The 22,986-nt window shown below is 57.9% G+C and overlaps 1 protein-coding gene across 2 annotated transcripts; it reads right to left on the reverse strand.

Annotated features, from left to right (window-relative positions):
• Positions 1–1,063: 1,063 nt before the first annotated feature.
• Nr5a1 (nuclear receptor subfamily 5 group A member 1) lies at positions 1,064–22,763 on the reverse strand. Of its 2 annotated transcripts, none has more exons than XM_090329212.1 (7): positions 22,652–22,763; positions 18,958–19,074; positions 18,717–18,858; positions 16,180–16,808; positions 9,460–9,579; positions 7,673–7,820; positions 1,064–2,629 (listed from the first exon to the last, which is right to left on the reverse strand). In XM_090329212.1, the coding sequence occupies exons 2-7, from the start codon at positions 19,057–19,059 to the stop codon at positions 2,382–2,384; spliced, it is 1,389 nt and encodes a 462-aa protein (XP_090185338.1). In that variant the 5' UTR covers positions 19,060–19,074; positions 22,652–22,763; the 3' UTR covers positions 1,064–2,381. The 2 variants fall into 2 exon arrangements, with proteins under 2 accessions (XP_090185338.1, XP_090185339.1); XM_090329213.1 differs by lacking the exon at positions 22,652–22,763 and adding an exon at positions 20,794–20,861.
• Between the last annotated feature and the right edge of the window lie 223 nt (positions 22,764–22,986).

Consider the following 22,986-nt stretch of genomic DNA (forward strand, 5'->3'; position numbering starts at 1 on the left):
ACACAGTGGATACCTGTGAATTGTCAGCTGTTGCCAGAGACATGAGGCTAGGGGGGTCCACAGGAGGCCATGTCTGAGGTCTTGAAGGTATCAGGCCAGGTTGGCCAGAAGCCATGAGAGGAGCTGGTGTGCCCATAGGAGAGCAGGGCCCCTACCCTGTGCTGAGAAGTCTAGCTAAAGGGCTGCTGGGTGAGTCAGATCCTGCTGAGTGCCAGCTTGGCCCCAGCAAAATATCTGCCTGCTGCTGGCAGGAGGCTGGAGGGGCTACAGGGAGGGAGAACTGAACAGGGCAGTTGGTGACCTGTGAAACCCTGTATCCCCAGGGTCTTCTAACTTCTCTGTCCTCTTTTTCAGAAGGCTTCTACAAGCATTATAAGGATAATGATTTGAGATTCATTGAGTTGGACATGATAGATCAGGACAAGGGAGGGGTGAGGCTGGCTGTGTTCATTCTCAGCTGTGTAAACTCGGACAAGCCACCCTCTCCCCCTGTGCCTCAGTTTCCTCTCAGTAGTCTGGGGCTGCCACCTATGGACAAGGCTTGGAACAGATATGAAAGCCAAGTCAGTGATGTCTGAAGCAGAGCAAGCATCCCCATGGTGGCCATGCTCGCTGCTGCCACCAAGCGGGAGTGGGTGGAAGTAAAGGTTCAGCCAGGTGGTGAATAGGCAGAGAAGGAGTTGATGCAGAATTGGGATCCTGTCCCCTGATTCGGTAGCAAGGGGGCCTTTGGCCAGAGCCTTTCCCACGCGCCTCCCCCCGCACCTGTAGAACAGGAAGGTGAAGGAGGGCACACAGTAGGGTGCTCATTCAATGGATGTTCCTTTCAGCCAAGATGGCAAAGCTGGCATGGCCAGGGTGGAGTTGAGCATCCACAGCATCCACAGATGAAGTGCCTGCAGCCCACTGCCATGCCTGATGTCCCCTCACCCCTGTTCTCTAGCCCTCCTACCACCCCAGAGTTCTGAGCCCGGGGCACGGCCCACGCCCACCCTTTCCCCCCACAACCCATCCCAGAGTTCCTGCTCAGGCCCCAGAAGGCAAATCAGCCAATTATCTGTAAACTAATTGCAAAATTTATTCCAGGGATGCATGGGGGGCTGGGAGATCCATAAGGGCACTTCATGTTTCGGGGCTGTGGGTCCCTGGCCTTGGCAAGGGCGTGAGTTTCAGGAGCAGGGGACTGAGTCAGGGCAGCAAAAAATTAAAAAAAATTAAAATTAAAAGAGCAGGGAGCAGGGACGCCCAGTCCATCTAACTGGGCCGGCCTAGCACAAGTTGCAATGGTGACAGGAAAGCGACAGTGGGTGTCCAGCAGGGCAGAGAACAGCCAAAGCTTTTCCCCAGAGAGTGACTTTCAAGACACAGGACAGCAGCCAGGGAGCTGAGGCCAGCTTTTAGGGCGGCAGCAAGAAGCCCAATGGGTTTGGGCCAGGAGAGGGAGGGTCAGCACTACCCCATATCCCACCCATGAGGACTCGGAGCTCCCCCTGCAGGTCACCTGGGGAGTGGGCAGAGTCAAGCAATAGCTTCTTTCTGGAGCAGGACAGGGCTCAGAAGAAATGACCTGGCACCAAGGGAGTACTTGGAATGGGAGATGGGAGGAAGGAAGCCTGGGCCTGTATTTGGTGCAGTGGTTGAACTCCACCTCAGTTCTCCATCAACCCCCTGCTCTCCTCCTGGACATATGCCTTTCTGGAAGTGTTTAGGAAATGTAGAAAACACACCTATAGCCTTGCTGCTTTGTACCAGCCCAGCTGACCAAGAGTGAGTAGGGCTGGAATGTTGACTGTACCAGACTTTTCCTCCCTATGGGGTGTGGGGAGAGTGGGGGGGTGGTAGCAATGTCCTTTCCTAGAAATAGAGCAGAGGTCTCCATGCAGAGGACAGATGGTGGAGGGTTGGGGAGTGGTCTTTCTAACTGGTCTCCCAGTTTCCTCTAGGGCCAACAACCTCTACCAAATTTAGCAAACTCAGTCACCCTTCATTTACTCAACAGAAAACTTCCCTCTTCTCTGTGGCAGAACCCCTGACCGCGATGCCCACTCACCTTCCTCCCGCTTCTGACCCCAGGAGAGGGATGACCTCTGCCCCAAGGGACATCCAAGGCCCACCAAGGAATCCAGAAATCTCCTCCCAGATTGGAGAAGATACTGGGAGAACAGGAAGTGGGGTAGTTTACCCACCACCTCCTTGGGGGGTGCTGTGAGTGGTAGGCAAGTGCCAGGGGCTAGAGAGTACTGCCTTGCCCATCCTCACCACCACCCAAACATAGCTCCAGAGCGCAGGGGCAGGGACCTAGGGACAGGGCTCTGGGGTCACCTACTGAAATGAGTCTGCACGGCATGCTGGCAGTGCCCTGTCCACTGCCCAGGCCGCGTTCAAGTCTGCCTGGCCTGTAGCATCTCGATGAGCAGGTTGTTGCGGGGCATCTCGTTGCCCAGGTGCTTGTGGTACAGATACTCCTTGGCTTGCACGCTCAGAGCCCGCACCTCCACCAGGCACAGCAGCAGCTGCTGGAATTTGTCCGCGCAGTGCGGGTAGTGGCACAAGGTATAATCAAGCAGGGCGGCGTTGGCCTTCTCCTGAGCATCCTTCACCAGGCTGTGGTTGCTTAGGAACTTCACATCTGCAACAGGAGAGGGTGGTCACCCGCCGGCCACGATAGGCACCTAGAGCCTGCACTCCCTTCCCAGTGATCACCCCAAACTGCGAGGTCGCTGCCAGGTCAGAAGGACTCAGGAGAGCACACCTGGCTTGGGAGGACCCGCTGGGGCGTGGCCAGGCCCAACACCGGCCCCATCCTGGTTATCACAGTCAAAGCTATTCTGCCACCATTGCCAACCTAAGACCAGGAGCTGCACTAAGTGTGAGGACCCCATCTCACTGCAGGTGACCTTCCACCAAGACAAGCCAAATACCCTAAGCGCGCTCTGCCTCTGTCTCTCTTTCTGGCTGGGCTCACACGGCACAGCAATCAATGCAATGATGACATAACAGAGTACATGGACTTAAGTTTAAAACCAGGCTTGGTGGGAGGCAAAACAAAAAAATGGGAGGGAAACTCAGGGAGGTAATAGGGGATGAATCCATTTATAGAAATTAAAAATGGGGCTGGGTGTGACTCCATTATCGACGCCTAGCCTAGCAGCAGCTAGGTCCATGCCAGGTGCTGCAAAATGTCAGAAAGCAAAAGCAGCAGAAAGCTGTCCAAGAGGCAGCCCCGCTATGCAGGAGTGACAGCAAGAAACCTCCCACGGGGCAGGAGGAAGGGATCTCTGTGCGAGGAAGAGGAGGGTGGCTCTGCGAGGACCAGAGCTCGTGAGGGCACGGGGTGAAGGGGCAGCTCCTCCCTCCGCTGTGAAGGAAAGTGGCAGCCCCCCCCCACCCTGCCTTGGCATCATCGCCTCACAGCGCCCTGCCCCTGACTCAGGGTGAGCAGCGGGAATCTTAGAATCAGCTCTTAGAATCAGCCCAAAGCCTATCCCGGTGTTCCCCAGGCTGCAGTTTCCAGCGGCTCAGAAGATGGTCACCTTGTGGGAGCCCTTCCCTGCCTGCTCCACCGCCCTGCCCTGTGGCTGTGGACACAAGCCCTTGCCCGGTAATCCCTCTAACACGCCCCGCGCCAGGAAGCTTGGCTCTCCTGGCAACCCTGATCCCTGGCCGCCCTCAGTGCGCCTGCTGAGCTGTGTGTTGTCTATAGCTGGATTTAGAGAAACCCGAGCCTGGCCTCGAGCGTATGGCAGGCTCTGCTGGTGGCCTGGCCATCCTCCACCCCTGGCCCTCTCAAATTCCAAGTACGTGAGCCAGGGTCATTTTCTTCTGCGTCTTCCTGGGGTCGCCAGCGGCTCCTCAGGTACCTTTGTGCCCATTCGAAAGTTCCTCTGGTCTAGAGATGCAGTTAGATTCCAGGCCCTACTTTTTTTTTCCTGCCTTGGAGCCTTTGTGCAGTGCAGTGCAGTGACAATCTTCCCCACAGCTCAGGGCAGCCTTGCTCTCAGCCTCGCCCCGTCCACATCCATTCAAAGGCCATGGGAAGTCACCCACATATACACAAGCTGCCTTCCCGGAAGCGATCCACATCTACCGGCTTCATACATCTCCATCCCAACCTGTCCCCATATCCCAATCCAGTGCCACAGGCTTCACTCGGCTACCATTCCCAGGGCTAAGGAAGTGTGACAATTCACCATAGGAGGCTGTGAGTCCAGAGAAGGAGCGAGACCAGCTCAAGGCCACCCACCAGTAAAGAGGAAAGAGTGGGTGGCTCCGAGGCAGCAGAGAGGGGCAGGGTGGGGAGGGCTAGGAACATCTGGGTGTCAGCTTTACCAGGATTTACTGTTCTCCTGTCCACAGCCATAGCCCAGGGGGCAGGGGCAGAGGCAGCGCTGAGGGACAGCTCCTCTCCCAGAAGTCCTCCGCTCCCAGCTCAAGGTTGACACTCCAGGCTCAGAGCCAAAGACACCAAAGCCTGGGTTCAAACCCAGGTGTGTGGCCTTCCATGGTGGGAGAGCAGACTAAGGAACCAGGCTGGGTCCCATTTCCAATGGGATCCGAGAGACAGGCATTGTTCTGATTCTCTTCAACCTAAAATGACAGCCAAAAGCCCCACTGGATCCTCAGTTTCCCCTAGAGAGGCCACACTGAATGTCAGAGCTGACACCCTGAAATCTCACTGGGGTACCGCTCCTTGTGTCTTCTAGTCTCTAAAGAGCTTGTAAAGATTTGAAGGGGAAATGGGTACCAAGACATGTGAAAGGGTATCAATGTATGTGAATTAATGCACCTTCTATCTGGCAAATATCATGTAACCCTTTTACTAATTACAATAAAAAAAAAAAAAAGATTTGAAGGGAGGTGACAGAGCCCCAGCTCACAGACATAAAAGCATGGGCCAAGCGAACCTTTCATGTCCAGGGCTCCCCATCCAGCTGGCCGAGCCTGGGCAAGTCGCTTCCCTCTCTGAGCCTCAGTTTGCTATCATCTGCAAAATGGGGGCAAAAGGGTGTGTGCCACCAGGACTGGGGCCTGAGCCATGCCCTGGGCACGGCACAGTGGAGGGGACGCTTCGCTCTGCGCCTGCCGGGCTCCCCCAGCTCTGGAAGTGGGAAGGGCGGGAGATGGCGCCCCACCTGGGGAGCAGCCGCTAGCTCTGTGAGTCTGGGGCCCCCAGGATCTCAGAAAAGCCCCCTTTTCACGGTTTAATTGAATATTTGAATAATCCTTTCATTCCAGCGAGGCATAAAGAATGTTGTCCCAATAGCGGTGACTCAGGCAGGCGCCCCCGTGCACAATGGCCCCTCGAGTGGCGCTGCTATTCAGGCCGCCTTTTGTTGCTGCAGAGCACTGGGTAAATTGCAAACGCTTAAGGGAATGCTGCTGCCGCGCCTCAATGCGAATCAGGAAATCGAATGTTAGGTCAATCCATTAAGCTTCGATTAAGTCCTCGGTGGAACAATGCTGCCGGGCCCATCTTCATAAACACCGCGATTGCCAGGAGAGAGGCACTAATTTTAATTAAACCTCCTTACCTGCCTCCAGCAGCCTGAGACGCTATTTAGACGCCAAATGGCACCCTTCTGTAGAGGCAGGCAAGAGGAGGCATGGAGAGGGGTGGGTGGGGTGGGTGAGGGGACTGGTCACTGCCCAAGTTCAGGCTGTCCAACTTGGGGGGGGGGTGCTGCCAGGATGGATCCCCCAGTGTGTGGCCTGAAAGTCTACAGGCAAGTGGCCACCCCTCCCCTGGTTTCTCATGAGTTGGGGGTGGGGAGGACCATAGAAGGCATCCTTTATCCAGCACTCAGGTGGCTCCAGTCACCCCAGCCCCAGCTCTCACCTTGAAGGGACCTGGGCATAGTAAAATGCAAATAGAGTCATGTTACTTGCAGCACCAAATCCTTCCCAAGGGAAGGTCGAGGTGTGCTCTGCCTGGTTTCACAGCTCAGCCTCTCTGCTCCCCTTCTCTGCACCCCCTTCCCTGTCCCCTATAGCGACCTGGAATTTCAGGATTCCTGGTTCTCTCCCTCTAACTTTCCTCAGTCTGGGATGCTTTTTCACACTGCTTCCATTTTTTTTTTCCTGCTTCCCAGAATACTGATGGGACTGCAAGCCTCAGCTGGGGCGCAGCATGTCAGAGATATCCCTAGGGCGGCTGCACTGGACTGCTCAGGACCCTTTCCCATCTGAAAGCACCCGAACCCTTAGTGGAAGGAAGCCTTGCACTGCTCTCTTCCTCTTCCTCCTTCCCTGACAGCCCCAACCGCACTAGATGACTGGCCTGCTAGGCTGGGGCTCCCTAACGTACCCACACACAATCCGTGTTCCTGATGGCACACAGTTCATTCATTCATTCGCTTGTTCATGAGGCTAAGGATGATGGCGGCACGAGTCAGAGGTCAGGCAATATGAAGTCTCTCACGACATTATTACAACAAGATAAGCTGGTCATTTTACACTTGGGGAAATAGAGGCTCAGAGAGGGAAGTGACTGGCTCGAGCACACAAAGCTGGAGACTAGAGCTGTAATTCTGATGGTCCTTCCTTTGGAGGGTCTACTCTGACTTACATACTCAACATGTGTGCATGTGCACTCATTCGTGCATGCACATGTATTTGAATGCATAGCCTCCCTCTGCCAAGCCCTGGTGTCCTATCTCTCTGCCAAGCTGTCTGGAGAGTGGGATGAAAGTTTGCAGGGGAAAGCACAGCCTGGCCCAAAGAAGAGAGCTGGGCTCATATGGATGACTTCCTATGCCCCAGAAAAAGAAGAACCCTTCAGGGGGTACCCAAGCACAGGGAGGGCTGGAGGGCCCTCCCTTTCCAGGACCCTCCCCTAAGCTCCATGGCACTTCCTAAATGGCTACCCAAGACCCTCCCCTCCACCACCCATGCAGAGACCCAGTCCACAGTCCCGGCACTATCAGCTCCCTCCTCCCCTCGGCTCCCCAACCCCCCCCCCACACACACCCCACTCTCTTAGAGGCATGTTGCCACACTGTGGTTATAGTGCCAACTGCCACAAACACAGCATTTCCATCCTGATCATCTGGGTTCCAATTTTCCGTCCCATAGCTACCCTCTGCTACAAGATTCACCCACCAGGAGAGCTCCTGCCCAACCTCTAAGATCGCGTTCACAATCCCTCCTCCAGGAAGCCTTTTTGCTTGCTTGTTTCCCTCCCAGATTTCCTGATCCATCTCCAACTCTGTCTCTCCACCCAGACCAGGAGCTCCAGGAGGCCGGAGCCGATGTGAGGACTCCAGACCCTAGAGGGAGGAGAGCTAGTGGACTGCTTCCCTGCCTTCTCGTCCTTCTTCACACCTGGCACATCTACCTGTCTCACCAACCCCATGGCACTCTCCCCTGGGGGTGGGGAACCCCTTGTGCCAGGCAGATGCACACTGATCCTTTCAAGAAGTGAGTGGACAAAGGAGTCTACGCTCACGCTGTGCTTTGGACCGCTGGGTGAGTAGGGACGCATATCTAGAATGATCACCCGGGAGCTCTCTCGGTTCTCTGTGGGGTCCGTGTCCACGCAGGTCAGGTCTAGGACATCACAGGCCTGCTAAGGGCTGTGGCCCTATTTTCAAAGTCAGTTCCTCCATCTACAGACCCCACTTTAGCCACAGCAAGACTCTCCACGCACCCCTGCCCAGCCCCTGTGCTGGCTCACCAAGGCTGAAGAGGATGAGGAACTTGAGGCAGACAAACTCCTGGCGGTCCAGCTGCAGTGCATGCAGCTGCAGTACCAGCTCCTGTGCCCGCAGGACCAGGTTGTGCAGCAGAGAGCCAGCCTGGGCAGCCACTGTGCTCAGCTCCACCTGCATGGCAGGGCAGGGCGGGCAGGGAGACCAGTGAGAGGAAGGCTCAAGTGCCCTGGGCAGAAGGCTCTGATCAGGACTTGGAGGTCAAATGAGCCCAGCTTTGCCCCTAAGCCAGGCACAGGCAGCCTCGGCTCAGAACCCCAGAGTCTCCCAGGCACCTGTATCAGCTAGAGCTGGCCACTCCAGCTCTCCTGGGTAGTCGTGGGACGCTACCAGGCGGGGGCTGCAGTGGGGGATTGAAGGGCCCTTCACACACAAAGAGCCTCCGCCAGGCCTGGCAGTATGAATGAATGAATGAATGAATGGCTCTTGTGCAGCCACAGTAGTAAGTGCCCATTGGGGGACAGTGAGGGGGGAGTCCCCTGTGCATGCGCCATGTGGCCACATGCCCACCCCCATGTCCACACAGACACCTGCCAGGGGATGTGAAGGCACATGATGCATACAACCACACACACCCCTCCATGGTCATTCACAGCACACCTACACATGTGCCCATGGTGACAGGCAGGTGCAGACACCTACACACCCCGACGTGCATGGAGAGCTGCACAGTGAGGTGTCACAGGCCCTTGTGTGCACACTGGACACTCCCAGAGCCACAGAGACTTGGTCCCACAGGACAGTCAGGTCACAAACTTCCTGCATTTGCATGTACCTGGGTCCCAAAGTCCCTCCTTAGGGACCTACATCCCTATTCCCAGCCCCCAGAGACCCAAGACCCCAGGGTAAGAGCCAGGCTTGAGGAGCCTCAGTCTCTGCGCCAACCAAGACCACACTCGTGCCAGCAGGCAGCAGAGACCTCAATCCTCTACCTGCAACTGTGCCTCCTCCTCTCACCAGATAGCTGCTTCCCCCACCCTGCTTCTTCCAGGCCCACCATCCTGCCCCTCTGCCTGCTTCCTCAAAGATTCTGCCTATTCCTCCTCCAACAGCTCCCACTCCATTTCCCAGAATTCCTACTTTCTCCCCGTCCCCATGGCATATTACTCAATGCGCTCTGTTCTACGTGGGTCCACATTTTGGCTCTAAGACCCTTCATTCATCTGTTCTTTCTTTCATTCAGGATTTACAGCCTACAAGGCCTGGCTTACTCACCAGTTCCTAGCACCCTTCCTCCCACTACCTCCCCCCCCACCCCACCCCAGGCTCCATCAGAGCACCGGCTCCTGCCATGCCCACCTGTGTCCCTCACGTGTTACTAACTAACCAACTCTGACTTCTTTTTATTTTATTTTATTTTTTTTATTTTTTTTATTTTTTTGCCAGTCCTGGGCTTGAGCTCAGGGCCTGAGCACTGTCCTTGGACTTTCTCAAGGCTAGAGCTCTACCACTTGAGCCTCAGCACCACTTCTGGCTTTTTGCTATGTATGTGGTACCGAGGAATCGAACCCGGTTCTTCGTGCATGCTAGGCAAGCACTTTAACCACTAGGCCAAACTCCTGGCCTCTGACTTCTTTTTAAAGACAGACCAGTATCTTTGCCATCTCCTGCGAGATCTGCCCTGCCCTCCCCACCCCACTTTGTTGTCTGTCCCCCCCAGACCTGGCTCCCCATCTCCACCCTGCAGGGGCCAATGGATGTCCCTAAGCTGAGGGAAGGGTTGGGAGCCAGGGTGAGGAGAGGGGGCGATTACCTCCTGCCCAGTGACCAGCAGGATGCTGCCCTCCTTGCCATACTGGATCTGACGGTAGATGTGGTCAAACACCAGCAGCTCACTCCAACAGTTCTGGAGCAGAGACATCTGGTCAGCCACCTGCAGGAAAGAGCCATGTGAGGGTGCAGTTGGGGACCCCTCAGCCTGCAGTTCCCAGACTCATCAACACATGAGACCTGGGCAAGGGTCCCTTTCTCATGAGCGATCCAACAGAGCCTTAGCCCTGTGTCTTGTAGCTATGTGACCTGCTGCAATTCTAGAGCCATCCTGTGCACCTGCTGGTTCTCTGAGGAAGGACAGGAAGTGGCGCTTGGGAGCAAGTCTGGTATATGTTAAACCCAGAAAATATATACTCAAAGAACTAAATGAAAGCCAGGCAATCAAGGCTCACACGCGTAATCCTAGCAACTCAGGAAGCTGAGATCTGAGGATCACAATTTGAAGCCAGGCTGGGCAGGAAAGCCCACTGGGCCTTCTGCAGAACTTTGGAACCCATGAGAAGGAAGAGGGGGATACATGGCCTGAAGACACAAAAGGAGGTGCACAGAACAGCAGGGGTCTCATGCCTGAAGCAGAACAGAACAGTAACACCGCCACATTCTGATCCTCAGGCTGCTGTTATGTATGTGTGGTGTCCAGACCAAATGTGCCTGCTTGTTGAAGAGGACGTCATTGTGGGTTTTGTTGTTGTTTGGTCATGGGGCTTGAACTCAGGACCTAAGCACTGTCCCTGAGCTCTTTTGCTCAAGGCTAGCACTCTACCTCTTTGAGCCACAGTTCCACCCCCTGTTTGCTGGTGGTTAGTTAGAGATAAGGTCTCAAGCACTTTTCTGCCCCAGCTGTTTTGAACTGTAATTCTCAGATCTCAGCTTCCTGAGTAGCTAGGATTAGACAGGAGCCACCCATGCCCATACTGTCCTCAAATCTGTAACCCTTCTCATTCTGTTTTCTTAAGGCAAGGATGACACATTTTTGTCATCCAAGCTATGGAAAGCTAAAGTCAGGGAACCACTGACCCAAAGCCATCTTCAGGTGAAGAATCTATCACCCTCACAGGACAGAGACTCTTCGGGGGTCACCCAGAGGTAGACCAAGCCAGGGTCATGGTGGGCATTGTTGGTTCATGGTCCCTCCGGGGACAAACAGCCTTGCTGTGCATTTAGAACAAGCCCGATCCCACTCTGAGTCCTAGGATTCCACAGTGCAGAAAGAATCCAGCCCCATCCCATGATGAACAGGAACCATGAAGAACGCCAAGGTGCTCTGAGAGGCTGGGGCGGCTGGACCCCTTTATGGAGAAGAGAAACCTATCCAGGGTCCCGCTGCTCTGTCTGGGTCCGGATGTGTGCTCTTCACCACTAGATACAAAAACTGCTTGTCCCCTGCCCCTAGCCATCCCACTCCCCCTCAGAGCGCTTAACCTTCTCCAGAGTCCCTCTAACCATGGGTGCCCCCATCCCCCTCTAGGTGCCTTTCCTCCCCGATACCAGGGGGATTAGCAAGCAGGCCTGGTGTCTGGGTATCTTTGCCTGTCTTCTCCAGCAGACCTCTGCCCCCTGCCCAGACTCCGTGGCAGTCAAAGGGTACTGTCTTGGGTCTAGGAAATAGCAAACTCTTCTAGGGCTGCAAGCCCCCTCCCTCCTCTCCAGGGCCATCTCAGGAAGAAGAGGGAAGGAAGACCAAGAAGAAAACCAGCACCTCATCTCTGTCTAGCTCCCCCGGAGCCGCCATGATCACCCTGCCCAGCCCAAACGGCAGGTGAGCAGGACAGAAGGTCTGCACCCACTCTGCCCTGGACCACTGCCCCTGTCCTCTTCCATTCTCCCTCACCTCATCTCTGGGTTAAGAACTCTCACCCTGGCCCTGGAGCCCCCCACTGTCAGAACAAATACCCAGCCTCAGACCTCACCAAGCCTCAACCTCAGCCTGGGGTAGGGGCCACCTTTCCCATCATGCTTTTCAAGGAACCAGAACATCCTGCCCTGCCCAAGTGACACGTGCCTGCAGTACAGACCAGCACTCGGCCTTACCTAGAGGACACCGGGCAGGGAACTGTGCCCAGATGCCCTCACTGAGGGGTTATTCTAGGGATTCCTGGGTGGGAGGCATCCACACAGGTCCCAGTAAAGGCAAGGGAAAGTCAGACCCACTGTGGCCTCCTACCCCCTGCAGGAGGAGCAGATATCCTTGTGCCCAGATTGAAAGGCCTGGGTGGGGGTGGTGGGAAAAGTGATAAGAAGCCAGTGAGGAGATAAGCAGGCTGAGCCTGGGACAGCTGGCAGAGAGGGTCAGAGTGACCCTGCCTGGCCCAGCCCTGGAGCCGACTGTACCCGGACCACAGCCCTGGGGCAGGGTAGCTCTGCTGAGGGGTGGCAAAAGAAGCCACTTGGCGCATGTGCCTTGGTATCCAGGCCCAAGTTCAAGTGCCCACCCAGCCATAAGCACCTCTCCGTCTTGACTTGCTGTTCGGTGCAATAAGAGAAGACCAGAGCACAGCTCATCAGGGGCCACAGGCTCTGTGGAACTAACCACTTACACCCCCATACACACTCTACACAAGCTGTCCTGCCAGACCCTCACTTCTTCCTGGGAACAGACAGACATATTGACTCTCCACATCCTCCACCCCCTGTATTTAAAAAAAAAAAGAAAAGAAAAGGGTACTCTTAGGAGAACACAAAGGCATAATACCTATCTGATCATACAAAATAATATTTATCAAAATGAACTCCAGGAAACAGAAACAAGAGGGTTTTTTTTCCTTTGCCATTGCTTTTCTTTTTGTTTTGTTTGTTCATTCCTATATCTTTGGAAGGCTAAGGGTGGCACAGAAAGGGAGGACAAAGGGTGAACAAATGCAGCAGTGGTACTCACTAGACACTAAGTTGAAAATGAACTCTACAACTTGTGGGTGGAGACAGGAGGGAAAAACTAAGAGTGAGGGAAGGGGTGACACCATTCAAAAGAAATGCACTCTGCCTGACTTATAGAACTGTAACCCCTCTGTACATCTCCTTTATAATAGCAATGTTTCTTTTTTTAAAAAACCTTGGAGGGCAATGGCTTCCAGCTCTATCAGAAAGGAGGTGAGTAGGAGCCTCTTTTAATCCAAACTACAACTTCCTCCCCCTGTTGCCCTCAGGCCTCCCTACTGCCCTGGGAACAAGGACATTTACAGTCCTGGCCCCAGGGACCCTCACCAGCCTGGCCTGTCTGCTAAGCCTGCCACAAACCTTCCCAGAGCCTTGACACTGCACAGCCTGCCTTGGAGAAGGGGTATTTATGGATGCCATGCTGACCTCTCCCCCAGCAAGCTCCTCTGGAGCCCCTGGGGTCTGAGGGCCTGGCAGCTGAAGGCCAGTGGCTCAGTAACTCTGGCGGCTGACGTGTCTTGGACCGGCCATGGCCCTTACCGGCCTGAGCAGAGCAAAGAGGGGGCCATCATTTGTTAGCTTAGGGCTGACAGGGTTCCTGCAGCCTCAACAAAATCTTCTATCTGCGCAATTCGATCTGAAGTCAGTGGGGCCTTGGAGCGGATGTCCAGGGTGAACGGATGTGAGACCGATATTTAGGGGGCCCTGACTGGCCCTCCCTGCCAAGGGCTGAGCTCCTGGGAAGGACACTGCCCCCACTGAGCAGTGAAGAAAGATAAGCCTCTGCCACCCTGAAGGTAACAAGTTGTTTCACAAGTCCAAGACAAAGTAGGGCATCTTTCTGGTAGCAGAGACGCACAGACACAATGTATCTTCCTCTGTTCTCTTCCTGCCAGACCTCAGCTGCCCACCAGTGTAGAAGCAGTGTTACAGGGCAGCCAGGAGCCCGCAGGAAGGGAGGGGCTGACCCCACTGATGGAACTTCCTATGTGCCAGGCCCTGCCAGGAATTCTTTCCCATCCCCACTCACCAAACCCTCAAATTCCTCCCACTTTCCAGGTGAGGAAACTTGGCCCAGAGGAGCCAAGTCACTTGACCAAGGTGGCTGAGCCAGTAAGGGGCAGAGGTGGAACTTGGTCACAGGACTCTCATTCTGGTGTTTACTTCTGCGGTACTGCTGGGTCTAACTCTCTCTGATGGTGTGAAGTAGGAAAATGGAGGCTGATAAATACCCAAGCTGGGACAGAGGAAGAGGAGAGCCCACTGAGGACTGCTGGCAGGCACATGCAGACCCCCGTGCTCCTGACAGCTCCGTTGAGGCCACCCCACACACTTTCCTTCCCCTGGAGGACAAGAAGCCAGGGCTCAGATCCTGGGCTCAGATCCTTTCTTGGCCTGAATGATGGGCCGAGGCCACTCTTCACGGTGTCTGCCACCCACTGCCAGAGCACCCCCACTTCTGGTTCACGCTCTGCTGCACCAACCTTTCTAGCCCTGCTTCATAGAACCCCCCTGGAATTCCCAGAGGCCTTTGCACGTTTCTGAGCCTTTGCCTATGCTGTCCCTACTGCTTGCATGCTGTGATTTGCCTCTGATTTCTTCTGGAAACCCTTCTCTGACTTCCTTAGCTTTGTGCTCTCCTATTGGGCGCCCACTGGCCCGAACCATTGCTCACACAGCCCTGAGCATGGTCTAAGTGTGTCTACCTTCTCAAGACTGGCAGCTTCCTGGATCCACTTCATGTTAATGCACTGGGGACATTGCTATCCTCTCAGGGCTGCCATTCTAGTCTCTCCTCTATCTGCTCGGGAACAGGTCACTTGGCATCTCTCACTTTTCTGGCCCTTCACACTGGTGAGGGCCAACAGCATCCCAGGGCCCATTGGGCCAGTGGAAAGAACTTCCCATTCAGGAGACCCTGTGAGGCCTGGGCTAGTGCTTATCTGCAAGGGTCCCTTATGGGGCAGTAACTGTGGCCATATTCCCGGGCTACACGGAGGACTTCTGGGAAAGGGAAGCAGGAAGGTATGGACCACAGAGAAGCCAGAAGCAGGAAAAAACACTCAGAATACTGGACAAAAGCCCTTCCCATCCTGCGTGAAACCCCGGGAGACTAGGAAGGCAGCCAGAGGAAGTGCCCTGCCCTTGGACCCAGGGTTCAGAGAGGCTGGGAATGCTCAGCCCCGCCCTCTGCGCAGGGGCTTCATGGGAAGAGTCCAAGGAAGCTGGAAACCCACCCCAAAGTCTTGGGATCCTCATTTCCCCAACCATAAATGCGGGACTAGGGTAAGACACCTCCCTGGCCCCCTGGTGTGAGAGACATGGCATGTCCCCAGTCCTCAGCCATGGCAGAAGCTCTAGAGCCACCACCAGTGTTGACTCTCCAGTTTTCCAGGCCTGACCCCAGGGGTCAGGCCTCAGTGTTCCTAAGCCAGGCATCTGTCTATGCTAGCTGGAGACGGTGCCCCCAGCCCATCTGGCCACAGGCCCAAAGGAAGCCCAGGTCTGAGTGGCATCAGCAGACAATGTTGCTCAAGGCTACAGCCAGCGCCGAGAGCCAGGGGACTGCACTGGGGAACAGAGAAACCAGTAGACTTGACTGAACACGGGCCAGACAGTGATGGCCTTGGCCAGGTTTAGGGTCTCGAGAGTGGCTTCTAGCTAACCAGAGCACTTCAGGGGCAGCCCCCAGGCCTCAGGCACCTCACATTGCTAGATGAGATGACTAGGAATTATTTATTTATTTATTTTTGTTAGTCCTGACGCTTGAACTCAGGGCCTGGGCACCATCCCTCAGCTTTGTCTTTTTTGTCAGTCCTGGGCCTTGAACTCAGGGCCTAAGCTCTGTCCTTGGACTTTCTCAAGGCGAGAGTTCTACCACTTGAGCCACAACACCACTTCCAGCTTTCTTTTTTCTATGTATGTGGTACCAAAGAATCGAACCCAGGTCTTTGTGCATGCTAGGCAAGCACTCTACCCCCAGGCCAAACTCCTGGCTCACCCTTTAGCTTTTTCTACTCAAAGCTAGCACTCTACCACTTTTTGAGCCACCTTGCCACTTCCAGTTTTCTGGTGGTTAATGAGAGACAGGAGTCTCACAGACATTCCTGCCCTGGCTAGCTTTGAACTGTGAGCCTTAGATCTCAGCCTCCTGAATAGCTAGAATTATGGGCATAAGTCATATGCATCCAGTAACTGGAAAGTTCTTTCCCACATCTGGCCTCCATTTCTCCTGCTGCTTTCCTTCCTCGGGTATCATAACTTTGGGCCTGGAGATAGAGGAAGGTCACCTCATCTGACTAGATGGGTAACAGGCCTGAGAATCTCCAGCCCTGCTCCTACTCTAGCACATGTACAAGCCCACACAGACACCTACCAAGGGCTGGCATCATATAAATGACAGGCCAAACTCAGCTAGCTATACAGGGCTCCCTGGGCAATATCCTAGATTGGTAGGGTAGGATGAGCTGAACTCCTCCCCACATGGGCTGGGGCCTTGGGGATAAGACACATCATCCTTTGAGGGCACCCACGGTCTTGGGGCGGGAGAGGAGGATACCTACAAGAACCCTGACCAAGAGCAAACCAGAGACAGGTGGAGCCGTAGAGACAGGCAGGCATGGAGACAGTGGCTGAAGACAGCCCAAAGAGACAGAGGCAGAGATCAAAGAAGCAGTGGTTGTAGGAGCCAGAGCAAAGGAACAGGGGTGAGCAAGGGTCACAGTACCAGGACAGTCCATCCGTGAGACAACAGAAGTCAAGCCCTGGGTAGCTGAGAGAGAGGACAGACACGGCAGAGGCTGGTGGGCTGCGAGGAGGGACTCACCTCCAGCTCCTTGAACACCATGCACCTGCGAGCCCAGTCCACGATGGAGATGAAGGTCTGGTCTGCCATCCTACATAGGAGGCCAAAGGCTGCAGGCTGATCTGAACGGCTTTTGGCAGGCTCCTGCAGGCAGCCCAGGATGCGTGCTCGCACCTGGTCCTCCTCAGGCTCCAGCTGCAGCAGCTGCAGGATGAGCTCGGGCACACTGGGCCCTCCGGAGAAGGACTCTGAGTAGCCGTAGGGTGGCCCAGGCTGCTGCTGGGGGCTGGCGTAGGGCTCTGGGTACTCAGACTTGATAGTGCGGCCAGAGAAGTTAGGGTAGAGGTAGCCTGCCAAGGACCCATGGCTGCTTGGCACTGCCATGGGCAGCGCCTGAGCTCCAAAATCACCAAGTGGCCCAGTGGCTGGACCAGAGGCCAGGCCCTTAGGCTCAGGTGCATGCAAGTTGGGAGTCAGCATGTAGTCCGGAGGGGGCGGAGGGGGGGGCGGCACCCCCATGGGCGGGCTTGTCTCCAGCTTGAAGCCATTGGCCCGAATCTGTGCCTTCTTCTGCTGCTTCAGAGCCCGATCTCGTTTGTACATGGGTCCAAACTTGTTCCGGCCACCACGCATGCGGTCAGCACGCACAGCTGTGGGGAAGGGGACAGGAGGTCAGGCTTCACGTCCCCAAAAGCTACGGCACCACCACCTCTCCCACTTGCTTAGTTCCCTCTCCTAGTTCCTACTGCCCTAGCCCAGCTGCTAAAGATCCTGTTCAAACTTCCAAATACCTGGGATCCCTTCCACCCTACTTTTTCTCTGCTTGACACCTCTCATCTACTCTGCCTTTGATATCCCCTCTTCCTCAACCCCTTTTCTTTCTCTGAGCTTGCTGAACACACAGACTCAATGTCATCCCCTCCAGGATGGAGAGAATGATTCCTGGATCTACCCAGCAGACTGTCCTCAATATCCTGTCTGTTCTCTGCCCACTCTTACCATGCTAAGTATACTGTGCATATGCCCCAGGCTGAGAGCTCTTTGGAGCTCAGCCCTGGGTTCAGAGCTTGACAGGGAGATGGTGACATTCAAGAGAACTTGTTCAGCCTTGCTCAGGGCTGGATACCCAGTGTCCACTGTTGGACTGACTCCCTGACTTTACTGAACCTCCATTGCAAGATAATTTGGGATCCCTCCCACCGGCTTCCAGTGTGGAACTGAGTTAGGGGCTGGCTGAGACTCTGGCTGCGGGAGGGGGCCTCTCTTGCTGACCGGATGTTTCTCTGCCCGCCAAGAATGTGTCACCAGCCAGACCCAGCAGGTACTTCTCTGCAGTTTGAGTGTGGCCCCAATGCCTGCTCAGACAGGACTTGATCCAGGGCTTCGGGAGAAGGTGGAGACTGGAGAGAGTGGGAGTGGTGGGCAGAGCTCAGTGAGATGAGGGCCTGGGAGCCTCACACAGACCCTTCTTTCCCAATTCCTCTTGCCTACACCAGCTTCTGCTGCCCCCACTCCAAGCTTCTCTGGTCCCCCCAGGACTGGCACTAAGGATGCAGGCACTCGGGACAGTACAGCATCTCCTTCCCACTAGCCAGTTGCCGCTCTAGGTGTCAGGACGCTTGGTCTGCAGCTCTCAGAGCCTCTGGGGGCCTCTAGGTTGTTCAGAAACTTCACAAACAGCTGCCTGCTGGGCGCACAGCCCGGCAGGGGCCAGAGGGTGGAGGCAACGCCTGTCTCCTCAAATCCTCTAGCTGAGGTCTCTCTGGCTGATCTATCTCCCTTCTTCTGGATGAAATGGCAGGTCAGAGATGGGCTTGGGTCCTCTGGGGTAATTGCTCCTCCCTCCTCTGCTCTCTGAGCCAAGCTATGAACTGGACTGGAGGTCTGGGAGCCCCACAAATGGTAAAGCACAAACCCCAGCCCTGAGTTTAGGCCTCAGCGGCTGAGGCTAGGGAGAGAATCTCACTGGCTGAGTAACCCTAAAGATGGAGGACCAACAGACAGATGGTGACTGCACAACGATAATGCACAAAAGCAGAACACATGGAACTAATCACAGCGACTCTACTGAGTATCTGGGAAATACCAGGCACCTCAGGCTGTCCCTTCGTTCTCCTCCTAGCTCTCCAGGAACAGGGGAAGAAAGAAATACTCATTACTAGCTCATTTGGTTTTCAGCTGGGTATCAGTGGCACAGAGAAGTTAATAACTTGCCCAAGGTCCCCCAGCCGGCAAGAAGGGGCACCTGAAGAGACTTGAAGTAAAGCCGTTGGAGGCCTTGGCTGTGGTTACTGTGGGATATCTGTGGGGGGCAGGAGGGGTTCCTCAGGGGCGGGCTAAGGGCCATCTCCCCGTAGCTCACTTTCAGATGCTTCTCAATGCAACCTCAGCTGGCCTTGGCAGGCATCCCCTCCCCCAGGCCCCAGTGAATGCCAGGGGCCGAAACTTCCAGAAGGTCAGTGTTGTTTTCCTCGCAGCTCCTCTCCCGGTGCCACCGAGGCTTCCCAGGCCGTGGGAAGCTGCGGGGAGCCGGGGTGGAAGCCCGCGGGCCCGCGCACCTTCCAGGCGCATCCCCACCGTCAGGCACTTCTGGAAGCGGCAGAAGGGACAGCGCTTGCGCTGCGTCTTGTCGATCTTGCAGCTCTGGCTCTCCGTGCACGTGTAGTGCTTGTTGTTCTGCACCGTGCGCTTGAAGAAGCCCTGCGGGGACAGAGGCCAGTCAGCGCGGGGTCGCGCCCCGCGGCCGGTCCCCGCAGCCCGGCCGGCCCCGCGCCCCAGCCCCGGCCTGCACCCGCTCACCTTGCAGCTCTCGCACGTGAGCAGCCCGTAGTGGTAGCCCGACACCTTGTCCCCACACACCGGGCACAGCTCGTCCAGGTCCTCGTCGTACGAATAGTCCATGCCCGCGGCGTCCGCCTGCGGAGGAGGAGGAGCGGGCGGGTCAGCGCGGGCCGACGGCGATCCGATCCGCCGCGGACCCCGGCTCCGGGGGCCCCCGAACTTGGCGGCCGACGCCCAAACGAGCCTGGCCCTTTCCGGGTCCCGGCCGGCCCCCTCCCCCGCCACGGGCGCCCTGGGCGCACCCCCGGCCCCAGCCCGCCGCCCGCCGCTCTCCCGGGGGCCTTCCGCGCCGCGCCCGCCGCGCCCGATCCGGGACCCTGGGATTCGATGCGCTTCGATCCGGATTCGTTTGTCTGAGAACAAAAAGAAAAAAAAAAAAAACACCCCGGTTCTGAGAAAACGGGATGGGCTTGGGCGCGGGGGATCCAGGCACCCGCGAATCCCGGGCGGAGTGGAACGCGGACCCCGCGTGCTGGGCGCCCACAGGGACGAGGGAGGCAGCCGGAGACCCCGACGGACGCCGCGCAACGGAGAAAAATCCCGGGGCGACAGGGACACACAGATGCAGAGGCAGCGAAACCTGGGGAGACGAGATCCACAGATGATGGCTGGATGGTCAGATGAAAAGAAAGATGGATGGATAGATGGATGGACACACTGATAGATGGGTATATGTGGATAGATGGTAGATGGACAGGTAAATAAATGGGTGATGGGTGGAAAGATGATGAATGGAGAAAGAGATGATATAAATGATGTTTGATAGATGGGTAGAAAATGGATCCATAGACAGATGGACGCCCGGATAGACAGGAGAATGATAGGTAACGAAAGAGACGGAATCCGAGCTCGGAGAGATGGAGGCCCTAAGAGAAGACCCAGGAGAGGCGGATGAGGAGTCAGAGTAACAGGCAAGAGACACCCAGGGAGACCGAGGCAGAGAGCGCGACAGAGACACGGGGAGAAAACCTGGGGGGACGGAGGTGCCCAGCCCGAGGGACGGGGAGGCGCGGGCGGCGGCCGGGCTCCGAGGCGGGGGCCCCGCAGAGTCGGTGCGGAGCGGCCCCGGGCCCCGAGCCGCGGGCGGCAGAAAACGACGGCGCGGGGACGCGGAGCCCGAGAACTCGGGGAGACAAAGCCCGCGCAGCGACGGCCCCGGGGGGGCGCGGCCGGGCCCGAGTCGTCGGGCGGAGAGCGGTGTGGTGGGCGCCGCGGGGACGGCGGGCGCAGGCCGGGCGTGAAACGCGGCGACCTCGGGCGGGCGGCGAGCGCGCGGCTCCTGGAGGCTAGACCCCAGGCGGGGGCGACCTCGGGCGGAGAGCCCCGAATCTGGAGGCGCGCGGCCCGTCCAGCGTCGATCCTGCGAACAGAACCCCACGTTCCGCCAGCCCGCGCGGAGTCCCGCACCTCCCGGCCGCGCCGCCTCCGGCGAGGAGCCGCACCCGGGCGCAGCGCCGCCCGCCCGCCCGCGATGACGGCCGCTGGGGCCGGGGGCGGGGAGGCGGGGGCGCGGGGCTGGCGGCGGGGGTCTCGGCGCCCCCCGCACCCGGTCCCCGCCCCCGCCGCCTCCGCCCCGCCTCGAGGCGCACCTGGGACCCGGGCCCCTCCGCAGCCCTGCGCGCCGCGCCGACCCGCGGGGCCCGGTCGAGCCGCGCTATAACCGCGCTTGCGGCGTCCGGGGGCGGAGGCGCGGCCCGCGCCCCCCAGCCCGCGCCCCCCTGCGCTTGCCCTCCCCACCGCCCGCGTCCTCCCCGCCGGCCTGGCCTGCGCCCCCCAGCCCGCTTCCGTCTTCACCCCCAACTCTCTCCTTCCCTTCCAGGCCCGGACCGAAGCCCGCGAGTGTGGAGAGAATGGACACGGGGGACCCGAACGCCCCGAATGCAGGCAGGTGCGGGGGGGGGGCCCTCGGGGCCGCGCGCCCGCGGAGGGGGAGGCGAGCTCCCGTCCGCAAGCCCGGTCTAGGGCCGGCCAGGGCCGCCGGGGGGCCGCGGGTCGTTTTGTGGCGTGGAAGCGGGGCTGCTGCGTTGACCCTGCCGCATTTCCTCCCCCGGGTCCCCCCTCCAGCCCTCAGTTTCCCCGTCTGCGAAGTGGGCCGGTGCCCGGCGCTCCCGAGGGTCCCGCACACCCTGGCGGGGCAAAGCCCCTCTCCGCTCCGGGGGTCCTCGGCGCTCGCCTGGAAAGGGGGATCGCGGCCGGCCCGCCTCGCCATATCCCAAAGGGTGGTGAGCACCAAATCGCTGCCGGGAGAATGGGAGCTGGGCGGGTGGCGCGGGGAGCGGAGCAGCACCCCTGCACCCCACGGAGCTCTCGCTGGGCGGAGGGCGGAGTCAGGGAGCCTCGAGGACAACTTGGTCCAGGGGCCGCCATGGGCAGAGCCAGTGCGGGCTGAGGACGTCCAACGGGGCCACTCCCGTTTTCCAGATGAAGCAACTGAGGCAGTGGGGGGGGCGGCCTGCGGGTCCCGCCCGTCCCCGGGGGGAACCCCAGCCCGGAACACCCACAGGAACAAGCCTCTCTCAGCCCCTGCCCCGAGGCCTCCGGTCCCTGGAGTGCTGACGCCCCCTGACCTGCCACCCCAGGCCCAAAAATCCCGCGCAAAACACCCCTTATCCAAGAATCTGCGGCCTGAGATGCCAGCCAAGACGCCCTTCCGAGCCTCAGTTTCTCCACATGGAAAATGGAAACGACAAGAACCCCAAAGATGGGGTTCATGCGGTGCTGGGAGCCTCCTGGGGTGACCCTCGGTGGGGCGGGTGGAGAGAGCCAGGCGGGAGCGGGTGGGAAGCCCCCTTACCCAAGCCCCCAGATCCGCGCATGTGCGGGAGCCAGAGGCGGGGCTACTCCTGCTTCGCCCACAGCTCCCTGCTCCTCGCCCCGTGGGCCTGGGATGGGGGCGTGGCGGGCAGAGGCTTCCCGCGTGGGCTCGGGGTTCCACCCCGAAGAAAGAAGTCGACCAGTCCCCGGGCTGCGGGGGGAGAGGAGGAGGCTGGGCTCCCAGGGGGCACCCCCGGGGCAGTGCCCACCTGCCGGAGCTCCTGGTCAGTGCCCGGAGGCCGCAGCATGTGGCAGAGGTCCGGGCCAGGGCCTAGGGGGTGGGGGCTGGGCTCCCACACTGCAGTTCCGCCCTCCTCCATCTTAGCCCCCTCCTCCCGACTCCTCTAGCTCAGGCCCAGAGTTCAGGGCCTCAGTGCGCCAGGCCCCCGGCCCGCACCTCGATTCGGCCCTTTCTTCTTTCCCTCAGGATACCCTGGCCCAGCCTCAGAAGGCAGACACACACACACACACACACACAGAGACACCCCCCCCAAAGAAAACCACCCCAGACACCCCACAGGGAGACCCTCAAAACAGGCCCAGAGACCCACCAGACAAAACGCCCTGGAGGAACAGCCCACCACCGCAAGGACACAAGGACAAGGGACCCCATAGAAGTCTGTCGCCATAGGGCCTGGCTCCTCCCATCCCCGTCCGAGGGAAGAGGAGGGCTTATGATGATAGGAAAGGGGGTCTGGGGAGACTTAGACCCTTTCTCTGGCCAGAGCAGCGGGCACTGACCACTTGGCAAGGCAAGCAATGGCCGACCGAGGCTGCAAGGAGGCACTGGGGAGGGAGGTTGGCCCTTCGAGGCCTGGGGCCCGGGCCCCTCACTTACAGAGCGGAAGGAGAGCTCTCGCGCTGGGTGTGGGTGGACACTGGGCACCGGGTTCAGGGCGGGCAGGCTCCGGCAGCCCAGGTGGGGCAGTGGGGATGGTGGGTGCCCAAGAACTCCTTCACACAGCAGCGGGGCGGCGGACAGACAGCAGGCTGGCCCTGTCTGTGTCCGCCCTGCTCCTCCTCCCCGCCTTGGGGGGGGCATCGGAGGCCCAATTGGTCTCTGCCCCCACGTGACTCCACAGGCCTCTCTCCTCCTTTGTTGGTGTTTCTCTTCATTTAGGTCTATTTTTTTTTTTTAAAAAGAGAAAAAAAAATCTGCCCCTATCTATGTGG

The sequence above is a fragment of the Megascapheus bottae genome, chromosome 3 (genome assembly GCF_031878675.1).
Source record: "Megascapheus bottae isolate mThoBot1 chromosome 3, mThoBot2.hap1, whole genome shotgun sequence".
Lineage (NCBI taxonomy): Eukaryota > Metazoa > Chordata > Mammalia > Rodentia > Geomyidae > Megascapheus > Megascapheus bottae.